This window comes from Solea solea, chromosome 17 (assembly GCF_958295425.1).
Source record: "Solea solea chromosome 17, fSolSol10.1, whole genome shotgun sequence".
NCBI lineage: Eukaryota > Metazoa > Chordata > Actinopteri > Pleuronectiformes > Soleidae > Solea > Solea solea.
In genome coordinates this window covers 9,827,950-9,852,031 of record NC_081150.1, presented here as the reverse complement: position 1 = coordinate 9,852,031, position 24,082 = coordinate 9,827,950, and the positions used below count along the sequence as shown (strand labels likewise).

Here is a 24,082-nt window from a genome sequence, read left to right as displayed (position 1 = left end):
TGCTGTACACCCTGTACACCCATGACTGCGCACCAATCCACAGCAGCAACGTCCTTGTGAAATTTGCGGATGACACCACTGTGGTGGGGCTGATTGAAAACGGTGACGAGACAGCCTACAGGGAGGAGGTCCGGAACCTCGCTGCCTGGTGCTCCCTCAATAACCTGGCACTCAACTCCTCAAAAACAAAAGAGTTGGTGCTGGACTTCAGGAGAGGGAATGAGGTTCTTGCTCCTCTTCTCATTGGGGGAGACCTGGTGGAGAGGGTCAGTGACTTCAGGTTTCTGGGAACATACATTTCTCAGGACCTCACATGGGGGACTAACACCAATGCCCTTGTGAAAAAGGCACAGCAGCGCCTGTACTTTTTGAGGTCACTGGGAAGGGTCAACGTGTCCCGGGACCTGCTGCTGTCCTTCTACAGGTGCTCTGTGGAGAGCATCCTCACCCACAACATCTTGGTGTGGTTCAGGAGCAGCTCTCAGGCTGACAAGAAGGCTCTGGAAAGAGTCAGAAAGTCAGCACAGGGCACCATAGGAGTGCAGCTGTCCTCTCTGTCAGACATCTACGACACCAGGTGTCTGCACAGAGCCACCAGCATCACCTGTGACAGCTCACACCCTGGGCACAGCCTGTTCTCACTGTTGACCTCAGGAAAGAGGTACAGGTCCATCCAAGCCCGTACCTCTAGGTTTGCGAACACCTTTTACCCAAGTGCAATAAGAGTGCTTAACACTAAGTAACTCTTCCAAACTGTGCAATATTCTTACACTTCGTACCCGTGCAATATACACACCCCACATACACCCACTCTGCTGTACAATGTACTGTAAATACTTGAATACCTTTTTTTACATATCCTTCTAATTTTGTCGAAGGTGTTGGTGCACTGTTTCGTTCTTCTTCTCCACTCTTATCTTTTCACTTGCACTACTAGAACTGTCCTTTAATCTCGTTGTACACTGTATAATGACAATAAAGGTGATTCTGATTCTGAACTATGAAGCTGTTAACACATTTGTGCCGAGTCATTTCAAAGACTGTAATGAATTCTCCCAAAAAGAATAAACAATTAGTCCAAACATGACTCATATATATATACTCGATATATTAGATTTTTGGATTGCATTGGTTTACGTGTTTTATCCGAAATCCAATCTAGTGATTTTGACCAGTATCTGACCGATACCGATTCCCATCCCTAACACCAACATCAGCAAAAAAATAGGTGAAATCATTTGTGTATATTTGTCTGATACTGGTCAAAATCACTGGATCAGACATTGTCAGTAGAAAAGAAATACAGAAATGCTAAATGTCACAGGTCACATGTGCTCCATTGATGTCTTGTGTGACTAAGAGAATGAATGAAGCATGAAGGCTGCACATGTCTACCACACTGCAGTGATCATGTCAGCTGTGTGTAATTAGTTTAAACTAAGAGAAATAAAGTCATTTTGTACGACTGTGTGATTTACAGCTTTGTAATGTAAAGGATGTATCACACTGATTTTGGTATGAGTAGATACTCCAGGTTGTGATATGGGTATTTGTGTACACAAAAACAGTGGGTTGGATCTATTGGATGTAAAATAAAAGGGGCTTCAGCATTTCAAAAGCATTTGCGCTCATATTTTGTTTGGACATCTGTGATGTAGCATTCACCGACTTCTCCATTAGATGAAATAAATAAGCTTAGAATTAATTGTTGACATTTTTATGAATGCTTGACAACAGACAAGATTTACAGCAGCTGAGTAAAACGACACCAGCTGATGACAGTCATGGGATGGGAGCAAGTAAATTAATTTATTCATAGCTGATGGAACACTGAATTTGGGTCAGTTATGATGGAGCAGTGTCTTTTATGAAGGAAAAGAAAAGCATGTGTGTTGATTAGAATTGTTTTTTAAATTAAAATGAGTTGCACAATTTTATTTGGGAACGGTATTGGGAAAATGATCACTGTTCCTTTTTGACTTCCTGATTCACATTTAACTGCCAAAAAAACAGAATTTCTCGTCGTACTGTCAAACTTTCACAGGCTAAATTGCCTAAAACTTGTCAAAGGGATTTTCACAGGTGTTGTGAAAAGGACAAATCTGCTAAAAATCAAAACTCAAACCAAAGATTACTGATGTCATGCTGTTCATTCTGCATTAAGATCCTTCGCGCCATCTTTACTCACACAGCCGACTTAAACACGGCGAGAAACAGAAATGCAGCTTCTTCAACCTCCCACCGTAGTTCTGCAGTGTCTTTGTAAGGAAAAAAATAAAAAGCCCTTCCAAAAGCATTATGCTGCTTTTCTGAAAGTCTCATTTTCAGAAGCATTTCAAGTAATTATCTTTTGTTAATAAGAACAAAAAGGATGTCTCTCAATACAGGTCGAGGTGGAAATTGTAATTTCCCTTTTTTGTTCTCAGACTACATTTCACTTCTTAAATACAGTAGAAAGAAAATGTCATCTTTATACCAGGACTGCCCTTGTTGTTAGCTTCTACGCTAGGTTTTAATAATTTATCGGACGAAATTCAACTCATTCAAAAAGATCAAGGCTCCTTCAGTGAAAATAATCACTGTGGAAGTCTCAGCACAGCAGAAGTGTCCTCTGAGTTTTATCAATTATTGTAGCAATTCATTACAATTACGCTTGAGCAAACTGAGATTCGTGAGAGGAAAAATGTTTACTGACAAACTAAGGATCAGACGGAGAAGAAGAGGATGGGAAGTAGGGGAAGCTGGCCGAACAGCGTCGCCATGTCCAGATGCCAGGCGTCCGTCTCGCTATGTGGTTGGTATCGGTGCAGTTAGTGCAGACAGCTGCTGCGTTGGATGGAGAGATGGATGGATCAACGTGATGCTCTGAGTCCATGAGTGACGTGACTCTGAGAAATTGCACTTTGTCTCTGGCTGCATGCCGTCTCCAGAACAAGGCCTGAGCAGCGCTGTGTTGATGGGAACGGGTCTTCTTTACTTGATCTACAGTGAAGGGAAAGGAAAGGAAAATGACTGATTACTCAGCTCAAGTGTGTCGTGCTGATCACGCGACATCAATGCAGATATTGATCGCAAGAGAAAAGGCCAATTGACCAATACATAATGCCTGTATCGCATTGTCACTTTCTCGATTCATGATAAAACACTCAAGCAATAATAACAACCTCAAATTTACTTAATTAACACTCACACACTGTAAAAATACTTGGACCATAACCTTCATCCTTTACACTTTACCTCAGTGACAACCCCTGCAGCAATGGTGGAGCCTACGTATCGCAGCATGAAGCGGCCCAGCTCCTTGTAGTCCTTGTACAGTTCTAATGACACTGGCCTCTGCGTCTGGATCTCCACAATGGCATTCATACCCTTACTCAAGCACCTTAATGGGAAAGACAATCCATTGTCATTTCACTTCTTGTAAGAAGTGTTTGAAATTTCTGTGTAAAAATGGCCCCTCTCTCTCGTTCTGAAGATGATACGGGAACGATAACAATGTACTCCATTACGAATGATACAGGATATGACACATATTACCATTATTTACATAAAAACAGATTAAAAGTGATTGAAGATAATGATAATTTTGTTTTTAACCGTACATATCAACATTTTGGTAAAGAAGCACACAAAAAGGGAAATCCCGGTGCGTATTTGTCTAATAAAATGTGTGACAAAGCCCCCCCCCACACTCCACTCACTTTGGTTTCTTCTTGAGGACTTCCCCGCTGCTTTTGTGCAGAACGCTAATCAGTTTCCTAATGGTGGCTGGCTCACTGAGTGTCTGGTAATGCAACAACACCTAAACCGACCACACACAGAAAAAGCACCACGGATAACGAACACAAACGCACGTTAAAACAGAGAGCACGTTACGAAGTTGCAATGTGAAACTCGAGAGTGCGTCTGCCTGCACTTACAGGGAAACCTTGTGTGATGGGGACCTCGATATTGAAGAGGAGGATTCTGGCTCTGAATCGAGTGCAGGCTCGAATCGGCGCCTTAGGATCACAGAACACGCAGCCCACGCTGGACAGAGGAAAACACAGTACAGAAAATAGAACAAATACAAACAAATAAATTAAACCTAAGAGTAATCCAAAGAGCTCATCACACCATGACAGCAAAATGAGAGCAAAAATGTCCTAATGTTTATATACTAATGTCTTTTGAAAGTGAGGTGAGGGACTAGTTTAGATTAAGCAAGTGTAACGATGACTGCTGTTGCTCTATCTCAACTATTATACACAGAGACGGACTTCTGCAAACATAGTCAAAGGCAAGTCAAAAATATTATCAACACAACTAAAAAAATTATTACACTCTACTTGTCACTTATTTACTTGATTTTGATGATGTCCATGCCAGTGACCGTCAGGCTCACGTGGTCTCCTGCTGCAGCCCAGTCAAGCGCCTCATCATGTAGAGTAATTCCTGCAGTGAAGAGTGCAAATGACTAAATTACCACAAGGTGGCAGTGTTCCACACACCACTACAGAGTCATCCTATGATACAGATACAGGTGTATGCAAAATGAAAATGGAAAAAAAAAAAAGAGGCAGAGTGTGCCAATGAAAATATTAAAATTCTCTTTGCTTTTAGTTATTTAATCTCTTTCACAAATTTGTAGGTTTTATTTACTTGTCTTTAAATGATCCTGGTATGAAGATTCAACAAATTCTATAAACATCCTGCCACACACCCCCCCCCCTCCCCTCGGGCCACAGAAATGTGTTGTTCTAGGAACTGGATTATGCAGTTAGACTAGGGGTATTCAGCCTATGACCATCGAACGCACACATAAAAACTAGGCCTTTGCAAATCTACCTAGATGATGAACAATTCAAAATCATGGCTCACTGACAGAGAGTAAGAAAATATCATCCATATGTAAATATTAAAACTGAAGTATGAGTCAGCTGCAATGCCAGAAATAGCAGCAAAGAAACAGCCGTGCCTACCTTTGACAGTGCAGGTTTCATTCGGAGGCATAGCCTGTATTTTGTCTCCAGTCTGAATATAACCTGCCTCGATTTTCCCCGTAACACAGAAGCCTGAGCCCTGGTCTAAAGGAGAAACGGCAACATCAGCAGACATTTCAGCTTAAAATGAAGAGATGGGGAGAAATGGGGTGTGAGGAAAATCTCAAACACGGTGTGCATCAGTGACTTCACCTTTGAACACGTCTGAGACGCACAGTCGGAAGGGTTTGTCTACAGATCTCTGAGGGGCTTTGAAGGCATCTAAAAACCAGACAGGGAAAACACACAATACAAAGAAAGAGGAACAAAAACATGACAAGTGGAAAGGCTAGTTATTATTCGGAGTAGCCTGGTGACCAGAATGATGAATCACTTTCATTGGAACTGGATGAATAACAAAAGTGACGTCTCAGTGGTCAGAGTATTTGAAAATTATTTGATGGGCATTTGTGTTTTGGGCAGCTTCACTCATGCCATTCATTACCAATCTGCTCCAGCAGGCTGGGACCAGAGTACCAGGAGGTGAGCTGTGAAACTGAACTCCTGGTGACGAGGTTTTCTCCCGACAGGCCACTGGTGGGGATGTAGAAGACGTCAGACTCCTGCAGAAATAGATAGACCAGTTTATATATATGTACACACAGTATATAAATATATAAAATAAAGTTCATTGTAAAAAAAAAAAAAAAAAATTGTAAATATGTGGAGTGATGTGATGCCAGCTCACCTTGAATCCTGCCTGCTTGAGAAAATGACCCAGTTTGGAGATGATGTCTTGGAAACGCTGTTGTTGCCAGTTTACCTGCACATTAAAAGTAAATATACCAAAATAGGAAGTTTCCCCTTTAGCAAGGCTTTGAAATGGAAATGTGTCAGCAACATACGAGTGATTGTAGGAAACTTAAACACAAACATAAAATCATATGTACAGAGTTTTGTTTTTTTTCCTAAGGCATTTTCTCCAGATGGAAACTCTTAGGGGTGCTGGTGATGACATGCCTGTCTTCAAACGAACAGGGAATTTATTCTGGTTTAATTACTAAAACAGCAAACTCTAGTGCTCTGAATTATTAATACATATTAAGTTAAATATGTTGCCCAGCCTTTAGAAATTTGTTTGCCTCTGCTGGACCAATATTGGGGTCAAATTAGCTGTATTTTGTGGCTGATGCTGATTTTTGCAATCAGAGTAGACGATGACATTTTTTACCAGTTTGTTTGGCTGTTTTTTCCTTTATTCCAAAAAAAAAATGTATTAATGAAACAAGTCATGAAAACAATTTTACTTTTAGATGAAAACATTTACATGAATAAGTAATAATCAGCTGACTAATGAGGCAAGAGTGTCCGTAAGTGTAGCAGGTCTCACCTGGTCCATCTTGTTGACAGCAACAGCGAGCTGAGTGACGCCCAGCGAACGCACCAGCAGTGCATGCTCTCTGGTCTGACCACCCGCCTCAAAACCGGCCTCAAATTCGCCTCTGCTGGCATCCACCACCAGCACCGCCACGTCAGCCTGGAGACAGAACCGAGGAAAGATTAAGACAGCAGCAGTATTATTCACAAACTCGGGGAGGACGTTTGGATTTAAGATCCAAAGAAATTAATGCTTTTTATGATTTAAATCTAGTGTCTAAATAACCTGGACCATAACCCCTTTTGTATCAGAGTAACAACATTGATTTGCTAGTTGCAAAAAGTGAACTGTATCAAATCTGCAACTCAAACTGCTGCATTTTTGGTAGGCTTTTGTAATTTTTTGCAGTTCTGCAGGTCTCACATTCCCACGCAGGAGTGTCCCCTGTTGTGCTGATGGTGTGTTTAGGGATGCTCTCTATTATTAGAGAAGATTAGCTTGGATGTATTTCTCTGGAAATTATCAGATAAAGTGTCTCTGATATCATCATCTTTTTCCTGTGGAAGTGATGATGCCTCTGACAGGAACTGCTGTCTGCAGCTGTCAACATGTTTGCTGACTTGATTCTTTTCCAGGATGTCTGAAAATCTTTGTATTGGTTTAGTTCAATGTTTCCATCTTTACTCAACTTCAATATTACTTGTTTTTCCTCGCTAACAACAAAGGCAGACATTCAGAGCAATTTAACATTTGAACAAACAATCAACAAAGGCAAGTAACTCAGTAATTGGGTGGGTTCAAACATAAGTTTAGAGTCTAAAGACTTCAAGATTTACATTATTATACAGGTAAAAGCCCAAATGTCTTAAATTGGGAAGGTAAAATGTCACAGTTTTTATGAAGCAAAAAGATAAAAATGTGTCTACAAGATATACATATAATCATTTAAAGATTACATTTTTAAATATGCACTCCATCTACAGAGATAAACTTGCATGTAGCTCTTCTTTAATGTTAAATATGTAACGTTTTTTATATATATTAGAAAGGGAAACCAGGACAAACTGGATTTTTAAATGGATTAACAAATTATCTGGTGACTAAATCTATCTTACAACAGAAACCCCTGACTCACTACATGAAGAGGACCAACGCAAACACAGTCATATGGTAAGGAGAGAAATTACATTTGTGCCCCAAAAAAAACACACCCATGCCGGCAAAACACTTTCTGACACCAACACCCAAAACCACAAATGTTATAGACGGGTGTGGTAGACTGAGGGTATACTGAAGGAGGGGTGGAATTAATCAGATGAAAGGAGTTACAGAAATACTTACCGTATATTCATTGACAGATATGACATGTAAGATATGTGCGATTGTTTTTAAAAATGGGTCCCCATATAAAACGATGAGAAACACTGCTCTGAGGTTTATTCCCTTTTTGCTTTAACATGAAAATATCTCACATGTAGATAAAAAGTATGAATTTAAAAAAGAAATACACAGATTTAATCATATTTTTCTGTCCCACACACCAAAATGTGCAGTTATCACTCATAAATCTTCTATATGATGATAATTAGGGCGGACATGTAGGCATGTTGCATACCTGTGCAGCTCCTGTGATCATGTTGGGGATGAAGTCTTTGTGTCCAGGTGCATCCATCAGAGTCACCACCTTGGAGTTTGTCTCAAACTTTGTCATGCCTACATCCATTGTTACACCTCTGGAGAAAACAAAAGATGTTTTTACTTATTTTACAACTATTTGTCCAAATTGGGAGGAAGATGTGATTTGAACAAAAACGTGTGTTTTTTTTTCATATTTTAATCATAAAAGGGCCAGGAAATGTCCTGTGACTAAGTGCCTTTGCCCATTTTTCAAGAATGACTTTCAATATCTGGCAGTTATTTACAATTTACTGCATGTTAAAATAGGGTATTAACAATTTCAAATGAAGAAAAAGGGTTTTATTTCAAGAAAACACTGCACCAAATTTTGAGTGTTAAATTTGAAAAGTGAACAGTATAAAACACATAAAATAACATTTGTTTGAGTCTTTGTCTCAATGTCCAAAACCAGGCCAAAAAATGGGTATGTACAGGCGTTTTTCAAACCCTCTCCTCTCTGATGACAAAGACGCAGATTCGCCAGCTTCCTGCAACAGTGTGAGTGAAATTACCGTAATAACAACATATTGGCTTTGACGTGCAACTTCTCAGCTTTCAGAAACCATTGGGAGTTTTTCCGATGAAACAAACCATTGTATAATTACGGTAATGCAAAGTGCGCTTGGGTGGGATTTGAATTGTTGATATAATAAAAGCTCAAGAAAATTGTGTTTGGGCGTCACAAGTCTCTCGATCTGTTGCTGCTCACGCGTTTGATTCAGCGGTTACTGATATGTGGATATGAATTTCTACCTGTCACTTTCAGTTTCTGGCACATTTTTCGTTTGTGTTTCATAAGAGGGGGGCACAAAAAAGTGACATAACTTCTGAAGCGGAATTAAACAGCATAGCAAATTCTAACAAGATTTTTGTTATTCTATTGAGGAAGCCATTTGTTCTATTGCAGTAAACAATACGAGTCTCGAGGTTGGTTTGTTATCAACATGAAGCACACGGCAGAAAGAGATAGCTTGGTAAGTGCCCTTGTCAACCTGCACCCAAACCACAATGTGTGTGGGGGCAACAAAGAATGTTTCTATCTAGTATGTATATTTTCTTCATTTCCAATGTTTACCTGTCCCTCTCCTCGCCAGTTTCATCCAGGACCCATGCGTAGGCGAAGGAAGCTTTTCCCGCCTTCTTGGACTCCTGCTCATACTTGTGCATGGTACGTTTGTTGACATTGCCCAGCAGATAAAGCAGGTGGCCCATCAGTGTGCTTTTACCTGCATCCACGTGACCTGCAGAGAAGGGAATACACGGTTAAAGATACCTAAGAGTTAAGGATGCAAAAAGACAGGAACTGACAGAGAGAAGGAGATTAGAGGCTGGCACAGACAGGAAGAGTGTGACAAACATGATAAGACAGGTGGGAGAGAGCGAATATAAGATATGGCAAAGGGAAGCCACAGATGGGAGAAGGAAAGAAGCAGAATTGCATAAGTGGAAGGAGGCATACAGAGATGGGAACAAGAAGGGGGGGTGGGGGGGGGAAAGCAGAACAGGCGGTGGTAAAATGAAAGGTTTCACAGGCTGTGAGAAACTAGAATCATCTGCACGCCTGAAACTACAGAGTCACTTTTTCTGGGGTAACAGAGAATGAGAAAGTATGACCAAGCAACTGCACTGCGCTGTAGCTCAAGTCACTCCCCGTCATCTAGTTGAGACACAATTCATACTAAACAAGGACACCATGGAGGGAAACGCAAAAATGATTCACTGATCGACAGTACATTAGACTTAAAGGAAGCAGGATGTTTTTTTCTTACCTTGTAAGAATATTGTTGAAATTGTACTACTTCTTGCACACAGTTTAAAATGAAAGAAATTGTCTATATATTTTCTGCAAGAGGCACACTATTTAAAAAAGGCAACTCTGAAAATAAATATTTAGTTTCTTAACATAGACAATTCCCCAGAATACAAATTTAGGTTTCTCAACCCCCGCACACAAACCTCTTGTGAGGGGGTGAAAAACTTGAACCCTTTTTGTAATTCTCAATGTGCTATAGACCCTAATATATGCTTTAACTTACAAATGTGGGGATTCACAAATGGTTTTTCCATGATGTCTTACCTATGACCACCAAATTCAACAGAGGTTTGCCCCCCTGCCTCTTCTCCAGCTCAGCCTTGACATTGATCGACTGCCGACTCTTTCCAGCATTGCGGCCTGGAGTGGGAACTGTGGAGGGTTCATCGACATTTGACCCTTTAGATGGGGTCTCGGGACGTTTGGTGGTGACCTCTGTGGCGGGCGTTGTGGTTGCGTTTTCTGGACTGCCACCACGGCGACATGAGGAAGTGACAAGGTCGTTCTCCCCTGTGCTGAGCAGAGAACGCGGACAAGTTTAAGCACACTGAAACACAACTCTTCTCTTCTGACAACCAACGATAACTGTAGCTTTCAAAATCATTAGCAGCACTGAAGATGCTTACCTACACTACACCCACTCATGTCACTAACACTGATGAGCAGCTTATCCAAATCTATGAATACATTTCATTTAAATTAATCTACCAAAAGGCCAAAAAACCTTAAAGTGTTTTCAGTGTATATACTTTTTAAGTTTATATTTAATCAACTTGCATTTGAATGCAACAGGGTTTTGATACCTGGGAACATCAAAGCCCATGGTCTGCTTCTTGCCAGAGACGGTCATGCGAGCCACTTTGGGAACCACTTCAGAGTCCAGTTTAGTTTGAGACGCGTCTCTGCTTTTAGCTAAGGACAAGAGAGGAACAGAACTTGCTCAGAAAGGCGGCTATCATGACTTTAATACAGCAGAGAATCAAAATCCGACACATTAAGACTTTGTATGCTTTGATGTACAGTGTTCTTCTTCTACCCAGGACTGAAGGGTTTTTCCCACTTGGGGAGATGTTTCACAAATTTCTCAGTCAACCTGCAAAGACCAGGGGTGCATATGTAATCATTTTACAGTGATGCAAGAATTGAGTCAAAAACAAAAGATTTTTTTCTTTCATTTCGTTTAAAACAGCTCATTCCAGCTCATTTGTTGTGACACCAGCTGCATCTAATAACAGAAATAACAGAAAATACATGGAGACAAAGTGCCACGGTTAAAGTTGCCACTTACTGGCACATAATAAGTGAGCAAGTATAAGCTTTTGCATGTGATCCAATCAGTTCCACTCTCATACTGTGCAGCAGCGAGACTTGCTGAGGTCACCGCCTCGTCATCCCAGTCCCAAGTAGCCACCCATACCAGTCATATCAACCTCTTACTGATTCATTTAGACTAGGCTGCACAGTCGACCCTACTGCACACTTGAGTGTCTGTGCGTACTTGTATGTGTGGCAGTGTCATCCTGGTTCACAAAGGGTTAATTTCAGAACTGGCCGTTACCTGCTGTCTCCACGTAATCAGAGGAGGGTGACACAGCATTTCCCGAAATGAATCTATTGGTGAGCGCAGGGTTGATGCATGCAACATCACATACAAATGATCTTAATTAACTTAACAAATAATAAATATTGTTGATATTAAGTGTAAAAACTGCTGTTTTCTGTTTATTAGTATCAAAAAATGTTCTTTCCACACCAAAAAACATTATCAAATTACTTCACACAATGGGGATTAAGCCTATCACTGTTTCGCAGTATAGTGGTGTTACAATCATGCGTCGCCCAGCGACATTCCCACAGTGTACATAAGGAGTGATAACCTCTTATGTTAAGAAACACTGAGGGAACAGCAACATTGCATTAGTAAAGAGTATGACTGAAATCACAAAGAAGCGCCCACATAAAGTTTCATAAATTCTGAATTCTACTGCCTAAAAAAACCCCTGTCGTGCTACTGCTGTATACACAAATCCTCCCTCAATCAGCTGATATCATTGCTTGACAGAGTCTGTTGTTTGTTTGTTTTTAGATAAAGGACAAAGCATACAATTACTGTTACATCAGTCCTGTTCATGAAGACCAGAGACAGAATAGCGACAAAATTCACCTAAATCTACACACTGCAGCTTTAAGGTTTACAAACAATTTTTGGTGGTATATCTATGTTTAAGACTAGCATTTTATATTATACCAATCCTTGATTTTGCGTGCGTTTCCCTATGTGCTTCATGCAGTTTATTCATCATGAAAAACACCCTGGGGGAAAAACAAGTGGAAAGATGGTGTCATTCAGCAGAATTATTAATGGACTTTCTCTAACCAAGCAATCTATGAATGACTGTATGTGCTTGACAGAAAAGTCCCCGTCATTCTGAAACACTGACACACACAAGCCTGGCGGATCACTGCACTCTGAAGGGCCTTTTATTTTTGTCACTCTCAATCAAAAAGAGCTTGTCAAAGGTAAGACAGACTCGTGCAGAAAGGCAGTTTAAAACAGTTGGAGATCTTCATCATCAATGAGATCTGCCTCATTATGGTGTTATCTGATGGCATTCTGACCTGCAGTGGGCAGTGACATGACATAGAAAAAAAAGAGCTGAAGCTGCAGCTGAAGACCTTTCCCCTCCCTTCCACCTGTGTGAAACAGGACAGCCAGCTTGCAATCGATTCAAATCTAACATTAACATGGATCTATACTATTAATATATTGAGACAATAGGATGAGCTAACCTATACTATAACCTGTGGTGAAGCAAACAGGCGTTCCCTACTACACTTCCCCCCTGAGGTCTTCAGCAATAAGCAGAAACTTTTCAAACTACAGGAAATGTTGCTCTGTCAAAACATTATAATGCCTGATCAAACAACTGACTTGCTAGATATTGTTGAGCTAGCCTGAGGGATGTAGTAACAGTGGGGGTAGGCTGAGAATGCCTAGCAGGATCTCTTTCCTCTATTTAGATTGGCAGGTAAACAGTTGGCGTCTTTCCATCCAGGATTTCTCCAGCATATGGGGACCCTTTGCAGTGCCTGAGTGTCAGTGAGTCATCTGTACACTATGGCCTGAGGGCTCAACTGAGCGGAGTTAGGAGTCCGCCCAGGATATGCAAATATAAGCACCTCCGCCACCCGCCCCCACAATTACAAACAAGTGTCCTTCAGTGTCTCTTTCACTCTTTCAAATACATGTGCTCAGAATTTGCAAGAAAAAAAACAACTTGTTCTACTTAAAAACCAAAGAGGTATCCTGCCCTCAAACCACCATTACAATTTTGACAATTATTACAAAATTTGAATTGTGAGACTACCCACCACTTGAGGCCGCTAAAGTCTGCAAAAGAGAATTATGTTACTCTTTAGTCAAATCATCATCGTTCCAATGTGGGGGAAATTAAGGGGGGAAGCGTTCAAATATTGTAACTGGGTCAAGTCACATATCACTGTGTTAAGTCACATAAGTTTTGTCTGGTTGTTACAAAGACTATTCCGATACAATGCACACCAGTGTTTCCTAAACTCTTTATAAAGTGGCCCCCTACTTTAAAAAATTGCAAACATAATATAATGCTTCTATTTTAACTGACATTTGTTCAACATTACAGATAATATGAAAAGGTAAAGCAGCCAAAATGAATCCCACATTTATTTTATGCATGTTACTTATACACGCAAGACTTAAGGACTGTAAAACATCTCTGGGACTGTAAAGTATAAAGCAGAGTGTGCCACAGAGTGCAACTGAAGTTTTAACTCCCAACGTTTAATAAGCATTTTACCAGAAAAGGACAAAACGTGTGGTATGTGTCAAAGGATTAAAACCTTAAAACAGTGTATTTTGGCACTTGCTCTAAATGAATTGCTGTAACAATGCAACCCAAAATAGCACTTGGACTTTCAATCATGTTTTTGGGTTTTTTTTAAAGGAGAGGATAAAGTGGTTGATGATGAATGCATGAATGAAAAGAGAAGACATGAATGAAAAGGACCATGAAGAAATTGAGAGGGAAAAGCACCGAGTGAGACCCACCTGACCACTTTCAAGATGAATCATGAACTCAGATTACGGATATTGTCAGTACCATCATTCAACATTTTACAGCAGCTCATCCTTCACAACTACCTACTCAGCAGAACAGTCATCTCGAGTCATAGCAACTACCAGAGAACTCTCACCTTCTGTTGTGTTTACAGACACACTGATTATTCAAAACACAAATACAGAAAAATGTTTGTCGCTTAACTAAAGCACATGAGCCTACGATCACCGTGTCAAGAAAGGGTTTGATACATATACATCAAATTACAGAGCTAATAATCAGATGGCAATCACTCAAAAAGTGACTATAACTCTAAACTATGACTATGAGTTCCCCTATATGGAACTCAGACCTTAAAGTAAGCAAAGCATGAAACATGAACATTATACTAAAAGCCACAATCAGCTTCCCAAGAACAGTTTGAAAATGCATGTTAATAAAATAATTATGTTATTCAGTCACTACTAGCATCAGATCACAGCACAGGAATAATAAATTAACCTGATTTCTGAAATGCTGAAACTTGCAGCCAATTATGTGATTAATTTCCACTTAAGGAGCTCCGTCTCTCAGCCTCCTGGTCTGCAAATACACTAAACAGAAACAAAGCATCAACACACATATTGCTGTGGCCCTAAACTGTATGTCCATTTACACCTACATTCTTTCAGACAACTTGCAGTGGGTAAAACGTTTTGGGGGGTTTTTCCCCCAGTGTCTGCACCTCTTCACAACAAAACAATGTTTGTGCAACAAGTAAGCCTTGCAGAGACTGTGAAAACACAAAATGATTTGATCTGTCAAAGCCTCTGACAAAGCTGTGAAAGTTGAGAGACACGATCAGATTTTCCTACGTAGGTGGTGTAAAAGAGACAGAGAGTAAGACGATCGGCTGCTGTGCCGAGTCGAAGTGTGCTTGGGGTGACATTTTCTCCTTAAGTTCAGCTTCCTGCTCAAACCCACACAGTGGCTCGCTTTAAGAGAAATAAAAAGGACAACAACAAAAGAACTGTCTATGGACAAAACCACTTATTAATAGGGTGCGTGGTCATTTCAAGACTTCCCCCCAATGTAAAATATAAAAATGTAACAGATTATTATCTCTATTCACAAACACAGATGAAAGCATCTCTCAAAATGATTTCCAAATATCATAATGCTCCTAGGACTACACTGAGAAACTTGTTTGAATTCAAATGTTTGACTTGCAATTATTACCACTGTCTGCCCTTTGTTATCTATCATTCCCCTCAGGATCTATGTTTGACACCCTAAGGGGCCAACTCACGGTGTCAAACATAGACCGTCTTTCTGTAACTGTATGAAGTGTTCACACATCTTACTCAAACTCAAGTGTTCAAAACAACAATTAGGAGATAATGATCCTACCATATAAAGGTTTGACATAAGCTCTTCTCCAATCTCTTCTTCTATGGCCTCATCCATAGTAAGACCATGGTTGGGGTTTTTTGACAATATACAACTGAGTACCTTACAGTTGTTGCTGTAAGGCACATGATCTTATCTGCTAGGCCCTAAAGTAGCTTTTGTTCAACTTTTGAGTGATAACCATTCACTTCTTTGGGGGCAAGATTGTCCATTCAAACCAATACCAATGACTCACATACTACAAGTGTGAGACGATTACAGAAATTCTGTCCTGGCTTAAAAAGTGTACCAAATACATGGCTTTTTTTGTTGTTTTTTTCATATTGACAATAAACAACTCAACCCCTAAATTATTTGACACTGATGCCAATTACTCAGGAATTAAGTATCATCTTATTCTATATAAAAAGATTTTATGCATATAGTTTGTAAAATGTTACTTAAACAGTACAATTTAACACACAACTATAAGATCAGACACACGAATGCACACCCATGCATGCCCAGCCAGACACACGCACACAGAGCACATGTAAATTTAGTCAACTTTATTTCAAAATTAACAACTTTACCAGTGTCATAGAGTGAAAACACACCCATTATAAATCCAATCCATCTGTACATTGTTAAACTAAAAGCTTGTAAGAGCAAGAAAAGAAAAAAAACTTTGGCGCATGATCGGTGACATACATTTTTACTTATTCACTTCATTTGTCAATGGCAGGCAACAATAAAAAGAGTTTGCCTGTATGCACGTGTGTGTGCGTATGTTTTGTCACTGTCTCATGGGAAAATCTCCAGGTGTCCTCTAAACCAAAAAGTTAACCCCATGATCTCAAAGACACACAGCAGTAAACCAGCACAATGGTTGAATGATCCATATTCCAGTAGCTGCAGTGCACCTGCAAACAAAATGTAACCTCTTTTTTTCCTCTTTTAAGGGTTCATGCAGCCAAGTGCTACAAAAAAAGAGAAAGAATTATTCCGTCGCTTTTCCACGCCAAAGATTGATCTACTTCACTGTCATACAAAATTAAAAATCCACTGGCTAACTAAGCATACAAAAATAAGGCTAAAATTTAAAAATATAAAAAAAAAATATTACCTAAAGTACATTAAATTTCTTTTGAAAATTTCTTAAAATTCTTTAACATTAGCTGCGATTAATATCAAGCTGCCCGAGTGGTTCTGAGGAGTTCAATTGTCCTCTTTGACTAAAACATCAGTGACCAGTTTGAAGTTCGTTGTTTCCATACAAAAGAATAAAACCTGTAATAATACTGTTTCTTGAACATTGTTTACCAGCGACGAGCAAGGAATATCTCATGAAGTCATAATGTTGATCCCAAAGGGGGTTTATTTTCACAACACATGACTGACGGTGAGACGCCATATATAAAAGGACCGATGACCCCGAGTGCTGCATCTTTGAGTTAAGTTCAGCAGGAGCAAAAGGCCAGAAGAAAGATTAAATGTTCTTATCCAAAGTGGGTCACGGAACACTAACTAAGGCAAAATTCTATTAAGTGCTCATTATTTCCTTCGGTCTACCTGGTGAAAGCTTTTTTCTGATTTGCACGGACAATGTCATCGGGCGAAGGTGTATCAAAGCAGAATGGTAAAAGTGGTGAAAGTGGGGCAAATTGCTCTTTGGGTTTGTCCTGCAATTTACGGAGGAAAGCCTGGTAACCACTTCCTGCCTTCTGACATCTTATTTTTCCTTTTGATACAGTCCCTGTCCTCTTCTGATGTCTGTGTTTCCCAGTTGACAAAGTAATTGCAAATACTGAAGGTGTTGCAAAAACAGAAGTATCTAAACCCAAAGAAACTGGAGCCTGAGAGGGCAGCGTAAGGAGGTCGTTGTCAAACTGGGCCATGAGTGTACTCAAATCAATAGCCTGGCCCGGCTTAGGTGACCTGTAGTTTTGGTGGTAAGGCTTGTGGTCGAGCTTACACTTGATGCCATCTTCTAAAGTACTTTCTGCCAAAACATCCGCCCTCTCTGGTTTTGCTGGTGAAAGGAGCAACGAGAGTGAGTACTGCGAACCAAATGAGGTGGTTGAGGTTTTGCCTTTGAGTTCAGCAGAAAAGTGTGTTAAAGAGAGACCAGGTGGTTGCTGCAGTGCATTTGCAGGAGATTCAGTGTCAATGGGTTGAGAGGAAGCTAATGAACTTAGAGAATTATGCTGCAAGGCTAGCTGCGACAGTGAGACAGTCCCACCCAGGAATGTAGGAGTCAAGGTGGTTGATTTTGAAAAGGTATGTGTGTCTGCAGCGCATCCAGTGCTCCTTAATTGAGACTGAATGGGTGTATTCTTGTTTTGGTGCTGTGAAGCTAGCTCAGACAGTGAGAGAGGTTGTGCTGGTGAAGCCATTTCAGAACACTTCACAGAAACTATGTTATCCAGGGGAGTGGGGAAAGAGTCACCGATTGTTGGTCTGTGGTTCGAGTGCTCCTGGATTAAATCAGCCAGTGATGGGCCTACCTTAGGATCGGCTATTGTGGCTTTGCCTCCATTCCCAACTCCCACTAAGAGCTGATTGCTCTGGAGGACAGAACTGAGACTCCCGAATCCAGGAGGAGCAGCCAGGGAAGAGTTTGAAGTTGTTAGATTTGGGTTGTTTAGTGAGAGACTACTGAGTGCAACTGAAAGGAGGGAAGGAGCAGAGCTGGGAGGTGCTGAAGTCATATTTAGAGATGCCAGCGTTCCCAATGAAAGACCACTGGGGTTAGACATAACAGATGGAGGTGAATTAGCTCCTATGGTGAGACCCCTTAAGTGGGGAACACATTGCTTTGTGTCAACTGTTGCTGTCCCCTTACTCTTCTGCTCATGCTCAGACATGAGCTGCGCCAGACTGCTCATACCCACATTTTGATTTTGATTTTCAGAGGTTCTAGCAACTAGGTCAGTCTTGTGTTGAGATAAAGGGTTGTGCAAGTCTGGTGCGCTTGCTGGCACATGTGGTTGCCTACGTTTCCCCCGATCGGACTGAGGGTTATGTGTGTTGAATGTCATGTCAGTGCGAGAAGCAGACAAGCAGGCTCCTTACCTTACAAAAGCCAATTGCAGGTGGAGAGAAGGGACAGGAGGCCAAATGAATCATATCATAAACATGAAGGGGGAAAAAAACAGAAAGAAGGCACTTTGTTAAACATCTGTTTTTACACGACTTCAATTAGTCATCCCACATATTTGTGTAAAATGAGAAATGACTGGTACATTTTTGTTTAAGGTTAAAAATATCATGATACTGTATTAGATGTGACCATGCTCTATCTTACAGTGTTTTTCAAACAATTCTTGTGTTTCCGAGTTGTCTTTTGTTTTAACACCATAATTTACCTCATCATAACCCATGGAAAATTCTGACTAGAAAATTCTATAAATACTGAAATGCTTAGTGAAATAATACACTGCCTGGCCAAAAAAAAAAGTCACCACCTGGATTTAACTAAGCAAATAGGTAAGGGGTTGCTGCAGTTGGTCAGGTCTAGGTTCAGCAACATTATGTGCCCAAAGAATGAGGTCAGCTGACTACCTGAATATAATGAATGACCAGATTATTCCATCAATGCATTTTTTTCTTCCCTGATGACATGGGCATATTCCAAGATGAAAATGCCAGGATTCATCAGGCTCAAATTGTGAAAGAGTGGTTCAGGGAGCATGAGACATGATTTTCACACATGGATTGGCCACCACAGAGTCCAGACTTTAACCCCATTGAGAATCTTTGGGATTTGCTGGAAAAGGCTTTGCTCAGTGGCCCAACTCTCCCATCACCAATACAAGATCTTGGTGAAAAATGAATGCAACACTGGACGGAAATAAATCTTGTGACATTGCAGTAGCTTATGGAAACAATGCCACAGTGAATGAGTGCCGTAATCAAACCTAAAGGCGGTCCAACGATGTGACCCTTTTTTTGGCGACTTTTTTTTTTGGCCAGGCAGTGTAGGGGACACAAGTAGACAAGTTGGTATAGACATGTCCTCATGATATATCATATGTGTGTATGTTTAAAAATACATTATATATATATATATTTGCCTTCAAAGTAAATATAATAAAATCAATAGCCACATGACATGAAAAAAACATTTATGCCCCAACTAGCTGTGACATCTCTTGTTAATTTCTATTTTGGATTTTAAAACTTAAAACAATATTTTAAGACAATATTCATACAACTGAGTTTTAAAATAAAAGTATTGTAGATCAGTCAACGACAATAAACTTTACAATTAATTTTGGTTTTAAATCCACTTCAGGCGTACCTTTCTCAGCCACAGCCTCTTGTTTGGTTCTCTGTGGTAGTGGAGCAGTCTCCTGGCCAAGTCTTGCTGGCACAGCCGCCTCCTCATTGGTGCTTCCTGTAACTGGGGCTTTTTTAGTGTCATCAGACAGGACTGCATCCAGTGCCTTGTGTGGATCAAATCCATATCTTATGGCTGTCTGGCTCAAGACTGAGTCTGGAAATGCATCTCCCAGAACTGTCCGCATATGATCCAGGCACGAATACAGCTTGGCTACAAAGTACAATACACAGTTGAGATTGTATTTGTGATCAGGAAACAAATGACAAATTACACAAAGGAACATTTAAAAGAATATAGAAAAACAACAAAAAATACTAATTGAACAGCATCATATCTTCAGTTGTTAATTTTCAAACTCAAATATCAAAGAGACGACAGATAGACCCTGAAAAGTTTAACTTATATTGTTGTCTGAACTTTAGATTACCTTGATCAAGAGGATTGAGGTTGGAGCTTACAGCTGGGGACATGGGAACATCTTCCTCTCCATACTCTTCTTCCTCCTCTAAAGGCTCCTCCCTTGGTGCATGCCTTTCTTGGCGTGAGTAGATAAACTGATTCGCTGAAGGAACAAAAAACTAAATCTTTATTTACTGACCAAAACATGGCATGTGATGTCGGCTTAAAGCGTAAGGGTTTAACTCTACCAAATGCATACATTTAAAAAATGAACTGAATTGGGCTATGAGTGAGAAGAGTGGAGAATGAGCGGTGAGGAATAAATAGTTTTTTCATCTTTGGAAAAGTTATTTAGAAGATAAGTTACACTTTAATAGTGTTATAATGTAAGTTGGCATGTGCCCTCATCAGTCTTATTTAACAATTTAAAATGAAAACAATTGCTGATTAAATGTATTCAAGTTTTACCTTAGGGAGAAAGAATGCAATCTGGTTCATTCGTGTTGGCTGTTTATGTGAACACATATGGTTGTCGATCTAACTACACTCACTGGCCACCTTATTAGGTACATCTTTTCAACTGCTTGTTGATGCAAGAAGCTAATCATCCAATCATATGGCAACAATGCAATCCATTTAGGCATGAAGACATGGTCAATATGACATGAAGTTCAAACCAGACATCAGAATGGACAAGAAAGGTGATTTCAGAGGGATGGTTTCCTGCCGGAAATTAATGATAAGGTCTGATTATTTCAGAAAGTGCTGATCTACTGGGATTTTCACACACAAAAAAAAAATCACATCTGGAATGTACAAAGAAACTATCAAGTTAACTACAGTTCTCTCACGGCAAAAATACATGCAGACAGAAGAGAACAGCATGATTGCAAATTATAGTAATGCAACAAAAACTCTAATAAAGTATGCAGAACACCCTCTTTTAATACACAAGGCGTCAAAACTGACAGCAGCCGATCATGGCAGGTGCCACTTCTGCTGCTTTAGTGCATGTCCTGTGTACCTTTAGGCCAGTGAGTGTAGATTATCACTCTGAAATCAGGGTAGAGAAAAAGTACACCTTCCATCACATTCACCATGAATTCTTATGCAGTCACTAATACCAACCTGTTGCTGGAGATATACAGCAGAGGTCATCATCCACGGAGTGTCCATATATGTCATCATCATCAAAGTCTACAGAAAAATATATTAGAGGATTAACATGCGTTTCTTTTGGGTACGTCACAAACCTGTACAAATGCAGTAGCAGTGGAGAGAAAGAGATCCCTGTATAACAGCACATGTTAACATTGCCTTGTCAGCAGCTTTCCAGAATGCAAATACACAGTAAACACGAGAGCCAGGTTATTTTCTATAATTACATCATTGTATAATTAGTTCATTTGTGGGTTAAAAGGGTTAATAAGAAGTTGAAGTGTTTGCGTTACAATGTATGGGTTGCTACTCACATTCCTACCAAAATATGGGAAAGCTGCTATGTATCCTTTTGAAAGGAAAACCATTAGTCACTGTATGGACTTGCTAAGTTTTTACATTATAACGTTAGCCTACGGAACGTGTATACTGGTTTTAGTGTCCACTTTATCTTGCACCAGTTGCCAAATGACACGACAGCGATTGTATTTTGCCAGCTAAATTAGCATTAGCCGATGGGGCGATAATCAACAGCTAAACCCGCTAGCCGCTAAGCTACCTATGTAGCTTAGCTAACTTGAGGCCTCGTCGTGACGTTTAAATCGTCATAGATAACTAAAGCTCGTTGTACCTTCATCGTAGTTGTAACCTCGAACATTTCTGTGACGAGACATTATGTCTTTGTGTCGTCACTCGGACCCAGCGAAACAGTTTTACAGCTCACAGACTGTGCTGACATGTGTCTTACTGTCCGGCTGCCATTGCTGCTGCTGCTGCTGCTGATGTGTGTGTGTGTGTGTGTGTGAGAGAGAGAGAGAGAGAGAGAGAGAGAAATTACGGCAGCTGGTTTGTGACATTTGATTTTACAGCCTCGAAAATAGATGCAGTACATCAAAGCTTCTGTTAATCTTTCATTTTTCAACATTTGTGTATTTTGCTCAATATTCGACAATTACCATGTTACAAGGTTTATTTTCATGCTGACGTAACTTCCTGTTGCTGTCAACCATGAAGCTGGGGTCAGATACTCCGATCGAACTTTATTGGAGAGTCGGTAGTTATTTTTAACTCATTTAATTGAGCCCTTTTTTGACAGTCATCACAAAATTGCAGAAAGCTCATGTTTCCCTTTTCTTTTCTTTTTAACTTCATTAGATAATCAACGTCTTCTCTAGTGCTTCAAGTCAGTTGCAGAGGGAACAAGGTCAATTAATATTTCTTGTCCTATTCTCAAACACTCAGTGAGCAGCGATATACCTGCTGCATTTCTATCAATATTTCTTGCATTTCTTATCCGATCAACGTCAAAGTTGGCAGGGCACACACTGGTACATGTAAGAAAGTCACCTGCCAAGTTTGAAGCATGTCAAGTGCACCATTGGACAACTATGCAATTAACAAAGAGACAGACAGACAGGTATTCCTTGAATTCAGAGAGATGTTGATGAGGTGATCAGCAGTGCATTGCTAGACCGGGACAGAATCTTGTTACATGAAATACACTTGCATCCTAAAACTCAGTCTGTGTGAATATCTAAAACATTTCTGTCAAAGGTTATGCCCGATGGTTAGAGACCAGCCCATCTCAACCCACACTAACACACCCAGGTAGTGACATAATGTTTTCCCTCTATCTTTGTACCACAAGAAACTTAAAGAGGAAATAAAGACGTGTGTGCTTGTGCATTTAGCATTTACTGTGAATAAGCCTCTACACACACATGCACTTTCTAGTCACAAAAGTGTGGTTTTTGATACAATGAGTCGTCCTCATCTCATTTACTGCAACCCATGCACCAGTGAAACAGAAGAAGTTGAAAATGTCACACACTAATCTGATACCAGTGATGCAGGTGAAGTACACTTGCACATCTGCACGATGAAGTGAAATATGAGTTTTGGTGTGTCTCCCCAACCTATAAATAGAGCAGAATAAAGACATCATGCTTAGGTAATTGTAAAGCCCTTTTCACAACAAGTGGCTCATATTGCAACTGGCAGTTTGGCGAAGAGCAACTTGAATTGACAGAGGAGCAGATCATTCATATCAGGAAGCGACATTAATCGCAGAGTTTATTATTTACTGTGCCTAGAGTTTTGCTTTTGGTTAAGAGTGTGTGCATGTGTGTATCTAAGTGGGTGGAGGTTTCCCCTCTAAAATTCCACTTCCTGTGTTTTGAAGTCTTCGTTGCACATGTACATATGTCAATATAAACAACTGCGTATACATGGAAGGCATGCACATACTGACACAGAGATGCTCGGTTTACAGGGTCACACAGGTGACAGAAAGGGAACTCTTCCTTTGCATCACTTAAATGTTTCTAGGACATTTTAAAACCAAAGGCAACAAGCGGCACCTGAGCCGTGAAGGCAATGGAACATGTTGCATTGGTAAAAGGTGGAAACAGTCATGACAATTGAAGGTGCAATTTCTCTTTACTCTTGCATTGATCTTGTTTAACATAATCTTAAGCAAGCCTGCTTACCAAAACACCCCAACTTTACCAAGTTTCAAACTTTCTTTGCTTAGTTTTTGGTGTCTGTATTGGAAGCCTCTCTGCTTTCTGTCGATATGATTTAAGTAGTATGTGTTTGTGTTGCAAGAGGTGTGACTATTCACACCTCTGCATAGGATTTGAACGTTTATTTCCTTCAAACATCTTTTGTGCAGTCTCTGGTCAAATCTGTGCTGCTCGCCGATTTCACAAAGGTGAACCAGTGGCGGGCAATAAGGGTTTGTGAGAGAGATCTAATGCTGGAGTGATTAACATGGATTAAGCAGATGGACGGACAGATTGCTAAAAGAAAGAGAGGATCAGTGGGTGTTTTCTTTTTTATAAAATCATGTAAATTCTATTTCTGAATGATAAAAAATGGTTTGCA

At 40.2% G+C, this 24,082-nt stretch overlaps 1 protein-coding gene across 2 annotated transcripts; it reads right to left on the bottom strand.

The window, feature by feature from the left end:
* Positions 1–1,701: 1,701 nt before the first annotated feature.
* hbs1l (HBS1-like translational GTPase) lies at positions 1,702–22,009 on the bottom strand. Of its 2 annotated transcripts, XM_058612812.1 has the most exons (18): positions 21,828–22,000; positions 21,167–21,235; positions 20,067–20,201; positions 19,598–19,849; positions 10,633–10,741; positions 10,094–10,344; positions 9,092–9,257; positions 7,955–8,072; positions 6,352–6,498; positions 5,710–5,784; positions 5,467–5,584; positions 5,175–5,243; positions 4,962–5,066; positions 4,344–4,434; positions 3,921–4,029; positions 3,702–3,802; positions 3,238–3,382; positions 1,702–2,982 (listed from the first exon to the last, which is right to left on the bottom strand). In XM_058612812.1, exons 1-18 carry the CDS (start codon positions 21,868–21,870, stop codon positions 2,974–2,976), a joined length of 2,112 nt encoding a protein of 703 aa, XP_058468795.1. In that variant the 5' UTR covers positions 21,871–22,000; the 3' UTR covers positions 1,702–2,973. The 2 variants fall into 2 exon arrangements, with proteins under 2 accessions (XP_058468795.1, XP_058468797.1); XM_058612814.1 differs by lacking the exons at positions 1,702–2,982; positions 3,238–3,382; positions 3,702–3,802; ... (9 more) ...; positions 10,094–10,344; positions 10,633–10,741 and adding an exon at positions 15,849–18,364 and having other exon boundaries at positions 21,828–22,009.
* Positions 22,010–24,082: the final 2,073 nt, after the last annotated feature.

What these genes read in the sequence shown, in the direction of transcription:
- hbs1l (XM_058612812.1), bottom strand. Translation starts at nt 21,870, where the DNA reads ATGTCTCGTCACAGAAATGTTCGAGGTTACAACTACGATGAAG. An exon ending in TGATCACAGGAGCTGCACAG is followed by an intron (nt 6,499 to 7,954) that starts GTATGCAACATG and finishes TTCTGTCTCCAG; the next exon opens with GCTGACGTGGCGGTGCTGGT. An exon ending in TCAAGCAGGCAGGATTCAAG is followed by an intron (nt 5,585 to 5,709) that starts GTGAGCTGGCAT and finishes CTATTTCTGCAG; the next exon opens with GAGTCTGACGTCTTCTACAT.